Source organism: Pelodiscus sinensis, chromosome 17 (genome assembly GCF_049634645.1).
Source record: "Pelodiscus sinensis isolate JC-2024 chromosome 17, ASM4963464v1, whole genome shotgun sequence".
Taxonomy (NCBI): domain Eukaryota; kingdom Metazoa; phylum Chordata; order Testudines; family Trionychidae; genus Pelodiscus; species Pelodiscus sinensis.
This window is the reverse complement of record NC_134727.1, coordinates 15,910,011-15,927,916: the sequence shown is the minus strand read 5'-3', so window position 1 is coordinate 15,927,916 and position 17,906 is coordinate 15,910,011. Positions and strand designations below refer to the sequence as shown.

The window sequence follows — 17,906 nt, the reverse complement described above, 5'->3', positions numbered from 1 at the left end:
CACCCCCAGCAGACCAGGGACACGGGGAGTAAAGCCGCAGCTGGGGTGCCTCGCCTCTGAGGCTTTGCTCTGGTGGGATCCGCCACCGCTGCGGCTTTGCTCCCGGTGCCCCTGGTCTGCTGGAGACGGTCCCCAGCAGACCAGGGGCACCGGGAGCAAAGCTGCAGCCGCGGAGGGGTCCCGCGCTTCTGAGGCTTTGCCAGAGATAAGCCTCAGAAGCGCGGGACCCCGCCGCGGCTGCGGCTTTGCTCGTGGTGCCCCTGGTCTGCTGGGGACCGTCTCCAGCAGACCAGGGACACCACGAGCAAAGCCGCAGCCACGTCCCGCGCTTCTGAGGCTTTGCCAGAGCAAAGCCTCAGAAGCGCGGGACCCCGCCGAGGCTGCGGCTTTGCTCGTGGTGTCCCTGGTCTGCTGGAGACGGACCCCAGCAGACCAGGGGCACCGGGAGCAGCTTTTCTCGCCCCGGAGGTCGAGGTGGCGGACCGCTGCCTGAGAGCTCCGGGGCGAGAAAGCCCCGTTCGTAAGTGCGGATCCGACGTAAGTCGGGGACTGCCTGTATTCTTATGAGGAGGTGAGTTGTGGTGGGGGCTTTAATGGTCCTGACAAATGATGGACTCAGCAGTGAGTCTTACTGTGGCCAGCCGAGTGAGTTCTGATGACCTCAACACTGTCTCCCATATACTCTTACCCTCCCTTGACACTGCCCCTCCAAAAACAGTGCCAGTCCCCTTTGCAGCCTGTGAGGATTACAGAGAAAGGCTTTTACTTTGTGCTCTTTGGTGCCAGCAGTAGTTAATGTAGATTGAAACAGGAGGAAGAGCTCTCACTACACAATCCATGCAGGGAGAGCCCTTGCTGTGCTCTTCCCCACTAGATCCCCAGTGGAGGCAGAACTATATTCCTCTTTGCTTTAACCCCTGGGTTGCAGATGCTCAGGAGTAATATTTTTCCAACACAAAGGGCAACAAAAAGCATGATTTTCTAGCTGTTTCTTTAAATCGATCTCTCGGATGAATGGGTCTTTACTGTTTCATTACAAATTTTGACCCTGAATCTGAAAGCCCCGCATCTGAAATAAAGCAAGGCTCATTTAGACAGGAGTACCAAACAGGTGGAAGAGATGAATCCCAGCCGTGTGCCTGGCCCAGTGCAAGCCAGCAGCAATGACTGAGGAGGGAATGCAAATGTGTTGGAACTGAACTCAGGAACTTCCTGGATCTGGTTAGGCATGGAATAGCTTGAGGTGACTAGAATGTCAGCCACGTGAGAGAAGGCAGGAGGTGATGTTGGCTTTCCATAACCCCTTCGCTTGTCAGCAGGAGCAGATTCTGTAATCAGAAATGCTGCTCATGATCCATTATAAATTAAACATTTGGAAGGACAAGCTACTTTGGCAGGGCTACCAGCATTCATGGGATTCTAGGGGTGTGTCTACACAGCAAAGTTATTTCAGAATAACGGATGTTATTCTGAAATAAATATGCGAGTGTCTACACAGCAATTCTGTTGTTTTGAACTAATTTTGAAATAACAGATGGCTTATTTTGACTTCTGTAAACCTCATTCTATGAAGAATAACACCTATTCCAAAATAGCTATTTTGAAATAAGGCATGTGTAGACGCTCTGCTGTTGTTATTTCGAAATAGCCCCTCAGCAGGGCCATTCTAAGTTATTCCTCTGGGGGCTCTAAATCGAGTTAGCACGTCTACATTAGGGAAGCCTGTCTCGGACTCATTTTGAGTCCTGCAGTAGACTTTTTTTTTAAAAATAAGGTATTTCGGAATAACTATTCTGGAATTGCTTATTCTGAAATAACTGTGCAATGTAGACATAGCCTTCCTGTCCCTCGAGAGTTGCTAGGTGCAATGATTCAACTGCGTTGGACCAAGAGGGAGAGATAAATGATAAGTCTTATTTTAGAAATCTCTACAGCAATGATTTTCAAACATTTTTTTTCAGAGAAGACTAGTGCTGTCAAACAAGTCTTCTGGGTACCTAATTTCATAGTTCCTGGCATTGCTCCCTGAAGCAGTGGCTTGTGCGATATTTTGAAAGCTTTCAGGGAGCACATTCATTTTCCCAAGTGTACAGAAGGCCTGCATGTGCAATATCTGGATAAATTCTGCTGGGAGACTGAAGCATGATGACTCAGTTCTACAGGGTACATACATGCAATAAGCTTGCAGGCTGTGAATTTTCTAGCTCCGCGTTTGTGTTTTGTGCCGGACAGCTCTGTTCTGCCGTGTGAGATTTTTGTTTTATTTTCATAATGACGGTAAATCTTCAGCAACCAGGTTATTTAACTGAAAGTTCAGCACTCGGGCAGAGACAACCAGTCCTCGCAGGTAGGATATGGAGTCTGAAGGAGTCATATGGAAAAATATACACAGGTTGTTTCTGTGCTTCCCACCATACTGTAGCTGTATCAGCATGCACTGTAGGTGGGAAGAACTGTGTGCAGAGAACAGAGGTGGGCAGTCTGTCAGTAGGATGGAGGTGGGTAGCAAATACAGAAGCTGCAGCTGCTGTGCTCTGTACCAAGGAGGAATTATGTGTCAGCCACTAGCTCTCCCTTTGCATTCAGGGAGTAGGATTCTGCCGTCCCACTGCTCAGGCGTGTAGATGAAGAGAAAAGCCCCTGTTACGCTCAGACAACAGCAGCCAGGACAACCTGACATTTCATGTCTTTCCTGCATTGCAGCACCTGGCTTACTGAACACTGAGAAATTAGCACGGAAAATTATTTAATAGAATCATAGAATCATAGAGCTGGAAGAGACCTCAGGAGGTCTTCAAATCCAGCCCCCTGGCCAACACAGGACCAATCCCAACTAACTCAACCCAGCCAGGGTTTTGTCAAGACAAGACATAAAAACTTCTAGGATGGAGATTCCACCACCTCCCTAGGTAACCCATCCCAGTGCTTCACTACCCTCCTAGTGAAATAGTTTTTCCTAATATCCGACCTAGATCTCTCCCACTGTAACTTGATACCATTGTTCCTTGTTCTGTCATCTGTCACTACTGTGAACAGCCTTTTTCCATCCTCTTTAGAACCTCCCTGCAGGAAGTTGAAGGCTGCTATCAAATCCCCCCTCACTCTTCTCTTCTGCAGACTAAACAAACCCAAATCCCTCAGTCTTTCCTCATGGGTCATGCGCTCCAGCCCCCTAATCATGTTGGTTGCCCTCCACTGGACCCTGTCCAATGAGTCTACATCCTTTCTATAATGGGGGGCCCAGAACTGGACACAATACTCCAGATGTGGCCTCACGAAAGCCGAATAAAGGGGAATAATCACTTCTCTGGATCTTCTGGCAATGCTTCTCCTAATGCACTCTAATACGTCATTAGCCCTTTTGGCTACAAGGGCACACTGTTGATTCATATCCAGCTTCTCATCCACTGTAATTCCCAGGTCCTTTTCTGCAGAACTGCTACTTAGCCATTCAGTCCCCAGCCTGTAACAATGCTTGGGATTCTTCCATCCCAAGTGCAGGACTCTACAAATGTCCTCGTTTAACCTCATCAGATTTCTTTTGGCCCAATCCTTGAATCTGTCTAGGTCACTCTGGACCCTATCCCTGCCCTCCAACGTACCTATCTCCCCCCTAGCTTAGTGTCATCTGTGAACTTGCTGAGGGTGCAATCCATCCCCTCATCTAGGTTATTAATAAGGATGTTAAACAAACCTGGTCCTAGATCAGATCTTTGGGGCACTCCTCTAGAAACCAACCACCAGCCTGACTTCGGGCCGTTGATCGCTACCCGTTGGGCCCAACAATCTAGCCAGCTTTCTATCCATCTTAAAGTCCATTTATCCAGTCCATATTCCCTTAACTTGCTGGCAAGAATATTGTGGGACACTGTATCAAAAGCTTTGCTAAAACCAAGTTATATCACATCCACTGACTTTCCCATATCCACAATTACTCATCACAGAAGCTAATCAGATTGGTCAGGCACGACTTGCCCTTGATGAATCCATGTTGACTATTCCTGATCACATTCCCCTCTTCCAAGTGCTTCAAAATGGATTCCTTGGGAATCCCCTCAATGATTTTTCTGGGTACTGAGGTAAGGCTGACTGGTCTATAGTTCCCTGGATAGTCCTTCTTCCCTTTTTTTAAGATGGGTACTACATTTGCCTTTTTCCTGTCATCTGGGATCTCTCCCGATCTCCATGAGTTTTCAAAGATAATGGCCAACGGCTCCACAATAACATTTGCCTACTCCCTCAGCACCCTCGGATGCATTAAATTCGGGCCAATGGATTTATGTATGTTTAGCTTTTCTACATAGTTCCTAACTTGTTCTTTCCCCACCGAGGGCTGTCCACCTCCTTCCCCTACTGGGTTGCCTAGTGCAGTAATCTTGGAGCTGACCTTGTCCGTGAAGACAAAGGCAAAGAAAGCATTGAGTACGTCAGCTTTTCCCACATCATCTGTCACTAGGTTACCTCCCTCATCCAATAAGGGATCCACACCCTCTCTGATCACCCTCTTATTGCTAACATGGCTGTAGAAACCTTTCTTCTTATCCTTCACATCCCTTGCTAGCTGCAATTCCAATTGTGCTTTCGCCTTCTTGATAAGTCCCCTGTATTCTCGAACAATATATTTATACTCCTCCCTAGTCATCCATCCAAGTTACCACTTCTTGTAAGCTTCCTTTTTGTGTTTAAGCTCACCAAGGATGTCCCCGTAAGCCAATCTGGTCGCCTACCATATTTGCTTTTCTTCCTGTGCCTTTAATAAGGCTTCTTTAAAATACTGCCAGCTCTCTTGGACTCCTTTCTCCTTCATGTAAGCATCCCAGGGAATCCTGCCCATCAGTTCTCTGAAGGAGTCAAAGTCTGCTTTTCTGAAGTCCAGGGTGTGTATTTTACTACTCTCTTTTCTTCCTTTGTTCAGGATCCTGAAATCTACCATCTCATGATCACTGCTTCCCAGGTTGTCACCCAATTCTACTTTCCCTACTATTTCCTCTCGGTTTATGAGCAGCAGGTCAAGCTCCCTGGCTCTTTCCTTCAGCACTTGTACCAAGAAGTTATCCCCAGCATTCTCCAAAAACGTCCTGGTTTGTCTGTGTACTACTGTATTAGTCTCTCAACAGATGTCAGGGTGCTTGAAGTCCCCCATGAAAACCAGGGCCTGGAAGCTTCTCTCAGTTGTCCAAAGAAAGCCTCGTCTACCTCATCCACCGAATCTGGTGGTCTATAGTAGACCCCAACCACAACATCACCCCTGTTGCTTCTACCTCTAAAATTAACCCATAGACTCTCAACAGTCTTTTCTCCCTCTAAATACTGGAGCTCCGAGCAATCATACTGCTCTCTTACATACAATGCAACTCCTCCTCCTTTTCTCCCCCGCCTGTTCTTCCTGAACAGTTTATACCCTTCCATGACAGTGCTCCAGTCATGTGAGTCATCCCACCAAGTCACCATTACTCCAATCAAATCATAGTTCTTTGACTGGACCAGGGCTTCTGATTCTTCCTGTTTATTTCTCAGGCTTCTTGCATTTGTGTACAAACACCTTAGATAGCCAGTTGATTGCCCTACCTTCTCCATTCAAGTCAGAGGTCCTCCTTTGTTGCTCATTCCTCCTTGTGTTTCTTCCCTGTATCCGGCTTCCTCACTTACCTCAGGCGTTAGGTCACTGTCCCCCAACGAACCTAGTTTAAAGCCCGCCTCACTAGGTTTGCAAGCCTTCCCATGAAGATACTCTTTCCTCTCTCCTTGTGCCCGGAACAGAGTCCCATGGCACTTAATTCTCAGTGAGCTTTGTAACAACGCGTAGCAATGATCTTCTAACAAAATGGAACAGACAGTGCAGGCAACATCAAAGATCAACTGTCCAAAGCCAGAAAGTATAGATTGAAGAGAACCCGTCTCCTCTCACAAGAGTATGTGACAATAGGCGATGGGGTGGCTTATGGAGTGTGAGCTCCTCTGAGTTCCGAGAGAAGCCTCTAGGCAAAACTGGGGGGCACTGCAGGTGCATCCTCTGGGGTATTCTTGCTATTGGTGCATGATACTCAGCCTTCCGTACCAGTGGCTGCGAGTTCTCAACTGGATGCCCTTGAATTTTAGGGCACGGTGCATCTCCTACTGACAGTGTTCCACGGGCAAGTCTGAGAGTTCCAGGGCAGACTGTATGGCCTTTTTTTGTTCGTTGCAGCTTGTGATTGCTACACTGAGTTTTATTCACTCTTCTAATGGCTGGGCATGGTTTTGGGCAGTAGCAGGGCCGTTGACTGGTTGTGACTGCATCGCCCACTGCACTAATGTTTTTGTTTGTTTTTAATAAACTCTTGGCAGCCTAGCAATTTAGGATTATTGGTATGATATAAACCTGCAAATACATAGAATAAATAAAGGCATCTGATGGCAGGAGATTGTGGGGAAGGGACTCAGTAAACAGATACAAATAACTCCTCTCTCCTGCCTCAGCTCCGCTTCGAGACATTGGTTTTTTTAAAAAAGAAGGAAACCAACATGAAGTGTAAAGTGAGCAACAAGTAAATGCGTAAGGATCTGGACCAGCTCCCATTGAAGCTAATGGCAGTCAGAGCATTTATTTATTAGCTGGGGTTGGTTTGTAAGCCTCTCTCCCATTGCCATATGCTGGTCTAATATCTCTGTCATTGCCATTTCGGTCTTATCTAATGCTCAGCCAGGTAGGGTAAGATTAGTCAAGTGAATAAATATTTGTAGGATTTGATCCTTAGATTGTACCTTGAGGAAGGGACCCAAGGCCAGATTCTGATCTCTGTTATACTAATAAATGTAGAGTAACTTGATTGTGTTCAATGACATCACTTTAAGTCAATTACAGTTTATATGATTTTAATTGAGTTATTCTGGATTTATATGACAACCTGGGTCATCAGCAGGGACTGAACCTGGGATATTTTTATCTAAAATTACAAGCCTTTACTGTTTGAGTTAAAGGACTAAATGCATCAGGTAAGAATGGTACTGGCCCATACTTCTTTTTATGTGGACCAGCTACTTGAGGGGGACAAAGCCTCAGTGCATGTAAATAAGGTAAAAATTTAATCCCAGTGATTTTGGGTGAAAACTGACTCCACTTCAGTAGATGGGAGTTTTACCATTGATTTCAGCGGGTCCAGGATTTTGCCCTTTGTCTTTAAAGCGCTGTACCCACCTGTGATTATATTTGAGTAGATAATAATAAAGACAAAGCCATAAAAGGATTAGCTAACCCTGTTTTTGTCTCATTCTCATGCATATAGTTGTGTATCCTAGTGTTACCATAAGCAACTTCAGCAGGTAAAGCAGCAGACTTTTAAACTGAGGATCTTGGGTTTGAATCCCTGGTGAGGCAAGACAGCCTTTTCACCCCCTACCTTCCTCTTTATCTTCCTCCATGTGGGCAATGCAAGAAATATGTCCCTTATAAAAAAGATATCAAAACCACGTTGGTTTTATTTTTACATATTGTTTATGTATTTTGTTTTCAAACATACTCAAGCTAGAGGGGTACAGGCCGATGGTGCCAAAGAAAGGGAATTTTCACAATGTGGGAAAGCAAACAAATGACAAGCCATTTAACTTATTATTGTCTTTTTTCACTGTCTCCACTTCAGGACCACATTTCTTCTATGGGCGCTGAACTCCCAGCTACCTATGCCTATTACCTGTGATGGAAGAACTTGATGTTAATGTGAGGTAGGAGAAACAATGCAGCATACTGTACATTGCAGATCTTCTGGCTACGGATCTGCAGGAGGTCGATAATAACATGGTGTGTTTGCAAAGCTGTGGGATATCTGATTTTTCTGTGTGTTTGTATTGTTAGATCACTGCTACTGCTGCCATATTTGGTTTTAGTTTTCCTTGAGTATGCATGATTAAATAGCCTTCCTCTTTATAAAAGTGTTATCATCAGAGCCAAACGCACAGTAGTGTAATACATTACTAAACTCTGTATCACATCCTGAACACCCACAAGCCGGATCCTCACCTGAGGGAGCTCTGTTTAAGTAGAGGGAAGGGTGAGGAGAGAGGAGTTTACATCAGCTGAGGATCTGGGTAAGGGTGGGAAGAGAGGAGTTTACACCAGCTGAGGACCTGGTTCTAGGTTTTTATTAAAAAAAAAAGTAAACATTTTTATTTTAAAAATTAAGAGTCTGGTTGTCCTCCTACTCGTGCTGAGGTAAACCTGGAATAACACCACTGAAGTCAGTTCAGAGATCCTGTAGTCCTCAAGAGGAAAATTTTAGCTGTGTTTACTTTGTTCCAATTTAGTGGTAGTATGCTGCTCTTGGTTTGTGCATGCTAATATCAAATAGGAGAGCTCCTTGTAATGCATGTGCCCTTATACTCCAGGGTTAGTGTGTTTGGGGCCTGATCCAAAGGCCATTAAAGTCAATGGAAGACCTGTCACTGACTTGCGGTTTGACTCAGACTCTTCATTGCTTAGGAAAACCACAAACTCCTCCTGGCTTGCAGTCAGTTTCTCTCTTTCACGCCTTGTGCAACTCTGTAAATGTTTTCAGAAATCAGTGTTTTATTGAGTACTGAACAGGTCACATTTATAACCTGGCAATCGATACTGAGAGGTAATGTGTTTTGCTCAATGAAATTTGTTTTGGCTTTGCTATGCCAGTAACCTAGCACAGTACCAATGCTGCTTGCTTTTTTTCTGCAAGCGCTGATTCTTAGCATGATATCATGTTACCCACAACTTCTCTCCACTTCCTTTGAAGATATCAGAAAGCTCCTCTTCATTATTGATTAATAAAAGTAGACTTATTAACACCCCCCAAAAAACTTTTCACCATGTAGGCTGTTTGTTGGCTTTTTGCAATTCATTAGGAACAGCCACATTTGATCAGGCTTATAATCCATTTAGACCAATGGCTCTGAATCTTTGCCAACTAGTGAACCCTTCTCAGGAGTCTGATTTGTCTTGGTTACCCCAAGTTTCATGTCACTTAAACCTACTTGCTTACAAAATTAGACAAGAATACAAAACTGCCACAGCACACTATTATTGAATAATTGGTTGCTTTCTCATGTGTACTACATAATACATTGATTGGCTTTCCTCCACTGCAGAGAACAGTTTAAGCTAAAATAGACTGTTTCCTTTGAATAGAAACCAAAAATACCACTCCTTTCAAAGGTCATAGAAGAAGAGGGTTGGAAGACCAATCCCAACTAAATCATCCCAGCCAGGGCTTTGTCAAACAAGGCCTTAAAAACCTCTTAAGGATGGAGAGTCTACCACCTACCTTGGGAACCTATTCCAGTGCTTCACCACCTTCCATGTGAAATAGTTTTTCCTAATATCCAATCTAGACTTCCCCCACAAGGAGGACAACAGTGCTCCTCATTCTGTCATCTGCCACCACTGGGAATAGCCTGGCTCCCTTCTTGTTGGGACCGCCTCCCCTGCCCCCTTTCAGTTAGTTGAAGTTAGATGATGAAGAGTTAGATGTTATAAGAACCTTGATTCCCTATGTTGCCAGGTTGCCATTTAAAATATTTTAAGTAAAATCTGTAGTCTCAGTAAGTGGAAAGTGTCCCTTTAAACATGACTGAAAGGGACACTTTTTCAAATATGTCCCCTCCCAAAATACTCTTCAAATGTGTCCCCCCCCTCTTGGAAACTTTTTTTTTTCAGTAGCTGATTTTGTCACATTCAGGTAGAACTGTGAAAGCCAGATCTCTGATGGGAGATTTCTCTCTCTTACTCAGTAATTATTTAAACCTACTTAAACAAGGAAGAGCTCTGTGGCATCTTAGGGCATGTTTACACTAGGAGATTGTTTTGAAATAAATAATAATTCAAAAAATAACTATTTTGAAATAGTATGTCTACACTACAAGGCTGCATCGAAATAATGCAGAATTATTTCAGAACAGAACAGCACATCTGCTGTTTAGATTTGTGATTAGAGCCTGCGTCATACTTAAAGCCTCTGGAAGCACTCCAGGGAGGGCACGAGGAGGGAAGACATTTCTGTAGCTGCTTTCTGAGGCTAGCTGTGCTTAAAGGGGCTCCTCTTTACATGCCATTCCTCAACTGCCTACCCCCTCACAAGATATCAAATTCATGATCTGAGCTCTGGTTGCCCTTGCGGATGCCATAGCACTTCCAACATGGAGCTGGAGCTGCTGCAAAGCAGTGCCAGGCTCATGGACCTCGTGCTGCACCTCATGGTGCAGTTCATCCAGACTGCCCATGTTCTGCTTCAGGACAACGATGACCAGCCTGAACCGCAGGATCCTTTCCCCTTGGCTCTGGTGCTACTGCTGCAGCAAAAGGTCCTCAATGCCCTGCACACCATCAAACACCGCTTCTGGTGGAGGGAGACCAGTTCCAACTGATGGAACCTCATCGTCATGCAGCAGTGGGACAACCAGCAGTGGCTCCAGAACTTTCACATGTAGAAGACCACCTTCTTGGAGCTCTGCGAGTGGCTCACCCCTTCCCTCAGGCAACAGGACATCTGCATGAGACCTGCCATCCCCCTGCAGAAGTATGTCACCATCACCCTCTGAAAGTTCACCATGCCAGACAACTACCACTCCATGGGGAATCAGTTTGGCTTGGTTGGGGCCATGCTCCTGCAAGTAGTCAAGGCTAACAGCACCATCTTGCTGTGGAAGGTCATCACTCTGGGGAACGTCAACCCCATCGTGGATAGATTTGCTGCCATGGGCTTCCCCAACTGCAGGGGGGGCCATAGATGACACTCATATACCCATCCTCGCCCCCAACCACCATGCCTCGGACTACATAAACTGAAAGGGGTACTTCTTTACGGTACTGCAGGCATGGTTCGCAGACATTAATGTTGGCTGGTTGGGGAAGGCGCACGATGCCTGCATATTCCGGAACTCAAGCCCAGGTGATTGGTGGCCTGCTCTAATCAAGTCAGGGTGGAAGTGGCTCATTCATAAGTGCTATGTGGTATGAATTGAGAACAGGGCTTGTTGCAGGAATAGGTCCCTGCACAGAATGGCCACCAGGGCACCTATGCTTTTTCCTCTTTCTTTTTTTTGAGAAAAAAACCCTTTTCCCCATCCACACACACCTTTTTGAGGAAGAGCTCTTTTGCAAAAAGGCGTTCTTCCTTTTCAAATGGGGAATACCTACGCTGGAAAAGCGCCTCTCTGTTCTTTCGATTTTTTTTTTTTTTTGGGTGCAAAAATGTGCTTGAGGTGTGGATGCGCTGCAATTTTTTTTGGAAAAACAGCTGTTTTTCTGGAAAAAAATCTGTAATGTAGACATAGCCCCAGGAAACTACCCCTGCAACAAACCCTGTTGCCAACTCTGACTGTATATCTATACAAGTGACACCATCACAGGACCTAATCACGTAAGCCAGACCATCAGGAGCTCATCCACCAACACGATATATGCCATCAAGTGCCAGCACTGCTCCTCTGCCATGTATATTGGCCAAACGGGACAGTCTCTATGCCAAAGGATAAATGGACACAAATCAGACATCATAAACATGGAAGAGAACACTTTAATCTCCCTGGACTTTCAGTAATGGATTTAAAAGTAGCTATCCTTCTACAAAAGAATTTTAAAACCCAGTTAGAAAGGGAGACATCTGAACTGGAGTCCATTTGCAAATTCAATACAATAAAAAATGAGGAGCAACTTTAGTTTGAACCAAGAGGTTTAATTCGAACTAACGCGGTCCAGAGTGCACTTCCTGGTTTGAATCAGCTGGCGATCAGAATAGCTCGCGGGCGTGATTATGCTAATGAAGCACAGGATATTTAAATCCCCGCTTCATTAACAATTTTGGTCGCCTACATTTGCATCCTTAGTTCGAACTAGGGTGCAAGTATAGACTTACCCTTAGTCTCTAAGGGTATGTCTACATTGCATTCCTCTTCCAAGAAGGAATGCAAATGCAGACAAGTGAAATTGCAAATGAAGCGCGGATTTGAATTTCCCACGCTTCATATGCATTATTGTGGACCACCGCTTTTCCGAAATAGCGTTTTACGAGAAAACAAACGTGGTCTCCTGCAGGGTTATTTCGAGGAAAAAGCCCTTCCTTCGAAATGACCAAAAAATGAGGAGTGATAGAAATGTAGCCATGTTAGTCTGGGGTAGCTGGAACAAAAAACAGGCCTATGTAGCACTTTAAAGACTAATGAGATGGTTTATTAGGTGATGAGCTTTCGTGGGCCAGACCCACTTCCTCAGATCAAATAGTGGAAGAAAATTGTCACAACCATATATACCAAAGGATACAATTTTAAAAAATGAACACATATGAAAAGGACAAATCAAATTTCAGAACAGAAGGGGGATGGGGGGGAGGTAAATGTCTGTGAGCTAATGATATTAGAGGTGATAATTGGGGAAGCTATCTTTGTAATGGGTAAGATAATTAATGTCTTTGTTTAAACAAAGTGTAAATTGTCGAATTTAAGCTTACATAGTCCTGTTTTTTGTTCCAAAAAATGAGGAGTAAGGGTTATTTTGAAGGAAGGATTTTTTCTTGAAATTTGCAATTTCGCTTGTCTGCATTTGCATTCCTCTCTTGGAAGAGGAATGCAATGTAGACATTAGGGTATGTCTACACATCAAAGTTAATTCAAAATAACAGCTGTTATTTCGAATTAACTTTACTAGCATCTACACAGCCAAATTGCTATTTCAAATAAATTTGAAGTAGTGGAGCACTTATTTTGAATTTGGTAAACCTTATTGTATGAGGAATAACGCCAAATTTGAAATAGCTAATTCGAAATTAGTGCTGTGTAGACACTTATTTCAAAATAGGGGGCCTCCAGCCTTCCCAGGGTGCCCTGGTGGCCACTCCAGCCTCAAATAAGAACACTCCTCTCCCTTCCCTCCCTCCCCGGAGCCCTTAAAGGGGTTGACTCTGGCTACAGTGCCTGTGCCAGCTCCAAGCCTGCCAGCCCAGAGCCAGCAGTCACTGCTCCTGACCCAGTGGTCCCAAAACATGAGCCAGCAAGCCACTGGCAGCCAGCCCTCCACTGCTCCCCAGCAGCAGTCTGCAAGCTCCCAGGAGCCTGCCAGGGCCTGGAGAAGGCAGGTGCCTTCCTGGTCCAGGGCAGAGATTAGGGTGGACCTTACTCAGGTTTGGGGGGGATGCCCCCAACGTCCATGATCTCCACACTAGAAGGAGGAATGCAGACATTTATGGCAGGATAGCTGCCAGCCAGGCCACCAAAGGCCACGTGCGAACCCAGGAGCAGGTTTGCATGAAAATCAAGTTGGTCCGGCAAGATCCCCAACCCTGAGTCCTGAGCTTCCCCTCCCCCTTCTTCCCGTTGCTTCCCCCTTCCAGCTCCCTCCTCCCAGGTTTCCCCTTTCCCTCTCCCATCTTCTCTTCTCCCCTCTCCCACCTCCTTTCTCCAGTCTCACCAGTTTCATCCTCCCCTTCCCAGTTTTGTTAAATAAAGAGAGTTTGTGTTCATGAAAATAAGTGTATTTTATTTGATATCAGGAAGGGGGGCTGGGAGGGTAAGTGGAATGATGTAGGGGAGGAATGAGGCACAAGCCCCCAGTGGGGCAGACCAGGGAGGCTCTTGGTGCTCCTTAGGGTGGAAGCTCTCCCGCAGGGCCTCCTGGATACTGACAGCCTCCCTCCCCCCCTCCCGATGGACCTCCCGGATGGCAGCCTGCAGAACGTGCAGCCAGGCTCACAGCAACGTGTTCACGAGAAGCACCAAAGTGCCATGGGGCAGCTCCGGCTCCATGTTGCAGAGTGCTGTGGTGTCCTGAGTGAGGGCAATCAGAGCACGCAGAGACACAAATGCTTAGCTGTCCTTCATCGAGGTAGGCAAGCAAGCAGGGAAAGCTAAGAACCGGCTGCCCAGGGTGGGGGTTCCTTTAAACACAAGCCTCAGATAGCCTCAGGCAGCAGCCACAGAAATAAACTCCTGACCTGATGCCCTGCTGGACCTGGTTCTGGCCAGCCTTCAATGCAATTCAGTGTCCACTCAGCGTGGACGCGCTCTTTCGAAATAGCAAAATGCTATGTCAAAATGCATTTTGTGAGTAGATGTGTTATTTCAAAATAAACTTAACTATGGTAATGTAGACATACCCTACATACCCTTAGGTACCACAGGACTCCTAGCTTTTGTTTTTTGTTTTTTGTTTTTGCAGATACAGACTAACGTAGCTACCCCTCTGAGATTTTAATCCTGCTTGTCATTCAGATATTAAAAGGCATCATAACACAATTCTCTCTCTCTTCCTATCGCCATTTGAAGCCAGTCCTACATACATACTGGTTCATTGTTTTGCATTTGGTTTGTTCATATCTCACTCTCATTTATAACTGACAAATATAAATTATTTTTCTCTTGTTCTTCTTGGTTTTATTCCTGAACTATATAATACAGGCATCCATTTTATACTATGCTGGAAAGTTTCACACACAGTACTTCCCTGCAGCCATGTATTTTTGTTTTAACTCCACAAATATTCAGCTGTGGGGTTTTTCTTTTTCAGAGGTTTGCTTGTCAGCTAACAGTCTGTAGCTGATATTTCCCTGCTTTCCTGATTTTAAATTAGATAAACTATTTCATCCAGAAGTAACATATACAACATTTATGGAAGCAAAGAGTTTCCAAATTTTGTTCTTACAATTGGCTTTAAACCACATAGTAAATAAGTGAGATTTAAATCCACTAGTATTGTCTTCTTTTTCCAGTGGAAAGTCCACACATGAAGGGGGAGCAGATTTTAGATCAGGAGTCTCCAACCTTTTTAATCATGAGATCACTTTTTGAATTTAAGTTCAATCCATGATCTACCTTAAACCCAAATACCATGGCCCTACCTCCTTTGTGCCCCTTCTCTGAGGCCTCACCCCTTCTCACTCCATCCTCCTTCCCCCTTCTCTCTCACTTTCATCAGGCTGGGGCAGAGGGTTGGGGTGCAGGCTCTGGTCTTGGATTAAGGGATTTGGAGTTCAAGAGGGGCTCGGAGCTGAGCTTGGGGCAGGCAGTTGGGGTACCGGAGGGGGTTCTAGATGCAGGCTCTGAGATGGCGTTTGGATGCAGGGGTGCTTGGGGCTAGGGCAGGGGCTTGGGTGCAGGAGGGGGTTCATGACTGAGGTAGGGTTTCAGGATGTGGGCTCTGACTGGGCACTGCTTACCTCAGGTTGCTGCTGGGTGGTGGTGCAGTGGGGCTAAGGCAGGCTCACCCCTTTCCTGGCCCTGCACCACTCCCAAAAGCAGCCAGCAAACTCCATTCCAAGTCCTGTTGTGCCCCCCCGCTCCCCTGATGCTCTGTGGGGATAGGATACAGGGGTGGAGGGGGCCATCTTGACATCAGCAGCCCTCTTCTCCCTCCCCTGCCCTGCACTGCAAGCAGGAAGCTCTCAGGGATGGGGGAGGTAGCTCCAAGTCAAAGGGCAGGGGGGGGGCACAGCAGTAGGGGGAGGGGCAATTGAAGTGCTGGCATTTAATAGCCTCTTGGCCAAACCAAGTCAGAGGTTCCCCCATCAGAGGCTCCAAGATCTGCCAGTAGATCCTGATCTACTGGTTGGTGACCAATATTCTAATCTAGAGAGATCCCAATATCATGTTGATGAGAGGGTGATATTGGAATGGTCATAACAGATTTTTGCCTTCACCCAGTGGAACCACTTACATTTTTGAAGTTGGGTTTGTACTAACTGGTGCCTTGCTGATGGGGACCTTAGCAGTGCTACTTGTGCTCAAATGGATGGAAGAAATTCCAGCAGCAAAGCCTTTGGCAAGATGCCCTGTGTGATGCTGAGCCTCATTAGAGAAAGATAAGGGTCTGTCTCTCCCTATCTGCATGAAGGAAGGTACTCCCAATCATCTGTATAAATGTGGTACAGAATGTTTTACTTGAATAAAAAGGTCATTATAGATTATGAAGGCTTCTGTGCACAGCTGTGATATATAGTGAGAAAAATGTTCCTGGAAAATAAATGAGTTTTAGACAGTCCCCTTTGTGACTGGTATTTAACACTGTCAATGTGACTAGCAGGCCTCCTTCTTTCTAATTCTGCAATGGAAAACTAAAGGATCTGGTAACTATTTTACATGTATATTTCATAGGATTTTTCAATTTACTGAGTCCTGCTTGTTGATATTTGACACATTCATTATATGCAACCAGTTAATGATGTACCACAAACAAGTTTGGGAACAAAGTTTGACCTAACTTAAAATTGTTACAACGTGGAAAAGAATATCCTCTGTTTAAAAAATACATACAATTTTTATAGAGCACTCCAAAAAAAGGAATAGTTCTTGCTGCTGGCTGGCTTGGCAGTAGCAATGACTAGGGCTGTCCTTACCCCTATGCAGAATACGCAGTTGCATAGAATATCCAAAACTTTGGGGCACAAGTGAGTCTTAATATCCACCCACTTGCCTCTTCCCTATTCTGTGGCTCTGCTTCCTCTAGAGAGGATCTAAAGTTAACTTAAAAGTGAAAAAGCTTGTCAGACCTATTCGCAGAACACTGAACCCCTGAAAGAGCCATTCAAGTGGTAATGAAGTCATTGAAAAGGCATTTACCAATCCCAGATATAGACTTGTCCGTTCCTGAATTTACTGTGCTAATCTACAGGACTTCAGTTTAAAATTTGCTTTAAAAGTATTTCATTAGTGTGTTCCTGAAGATTATAAAATCACATCTCTAAAAAATGCCTTCCCTTCCCGGCTGCTGTCACGAATGAGGACACCAGTTTAATAGTACTGCTCGGAGCCCCATAAATCCTAAGCTTCAGGGGGTAGCCGAATTAGTCTGTTACAGAAAAAACAACAAATGGTCTGGCAGCACTTTATAGACTAATGAAACATGTAGATGGTATCATGAGCTTTCGTGAGCACAGCTCACTGCTTCAGATGACCGGAGTTACGAGTTGGGGATATGAAAACTCAAAATAAACAGGAGAGGGGAGAGAAAGAAAAAAGGGAGGGGGATGGGAGACAGCATCATTAAGTATCTGGAGAATGGGTACTTAAACCTAAGCAGATAAAAATCAAAGTCAATAGATAGATTCCTAAAATAGGAAGGATACCACTCAGGGAGCTGTTAGCACCTTCAGTGGTTATTAAGTAGGTAGAGTCCCCACCAGCCCATATCATGATTGAGTCCATTAGCATGTGAATTGAATTTGTGGATGAACTGGGATTCCAGGGCTTTCTCAACAGCTGCTCCATAGAACAGCACCAGTCCCTGAGATCTCCCTGACACAGTTTAGGGAGACAACAAGCTGATCCCTGGTATTCCTCACCCTGCTCACTCCATCCCCCCTCCTCCCTGAATCTCATTCACTTTCACAAGGCTGGGGTAGGGGGTGGGGGCGCAGGCACTAGTCTTGAGCCAAGGGGTTCGGCGTGTGGGAGGGGGATACCCTGTAGGTAGGGAAGTGGGGTGGGTCCTGGAGTGACCTTAGGGCTAGGGCATCAGCCTTTGGGGCACAGGCTGCTGGGCTCATTCCCCTCCCTCCCCCCCCCCACCTGATTGCGCAGTCAACACCTGCTGTGCCAAGGATGAAGTTGGCTCGAACACAGAATAAGGGACCCTGACGGTAGGGAGTTGGGGTGGGTTCTTGAGTGGCCTAGGGCATCAATGGGAGCTGCAGGCAAGGACAGCATGTGGAGAACCCCTGCCCTGCTCTGACTTCCTCAGGGACTGCAAGAGCAGCAATTACCACAGGGATAATTACTCCAGACATGACAGGTTAGGCATTTTAGAACTCACTACTCAAAGAATTAAATTTAAGCGTAAGAGATAAATGAAAGTTATGAAATGCACAAACCAAAACTAACTCACTCTGCAAGTAGTAAAAGCAGTAACAATCCTCCATGTACGTGTTGGGTCAGGAGGGAAGAGGGAAGGACAGAGTGTGTTTGGAGAGTGTGACAGA

The 17,906-nt window shown here is 45.5% G+C and overlaps 1 protein-coding gene across 3 annotated transcripts in view; it reads left to right on the top strand.

Annotated features, from left to right (window-relative positions):
* Nucleotides 1-17,906, top strand: part of HTR4 (5-hydroxytryptamine receptor 4) — a 306,886-nt gene that overhangs the window by 85,377 nt on the left and 203,603 nt on the right. For all 3 annotated transcript variants that reach the window (XM_075900214.1, XM_025178986.2, XM_006138098.4), the window contains one exon: nucleotides 7,620-7,701. In XM_075900214.1, coding sequence (XP_075756329.1) covers nucleotides 7,676-7,701 — 26 coding nt within the window. In that variant the 5' untranslated portion in view covers nucleotides 7,620-7,675. The remainder of the gene's footprint in view (nucleotides 1-7,619; nucleotides 7,702-17,906) is intronic.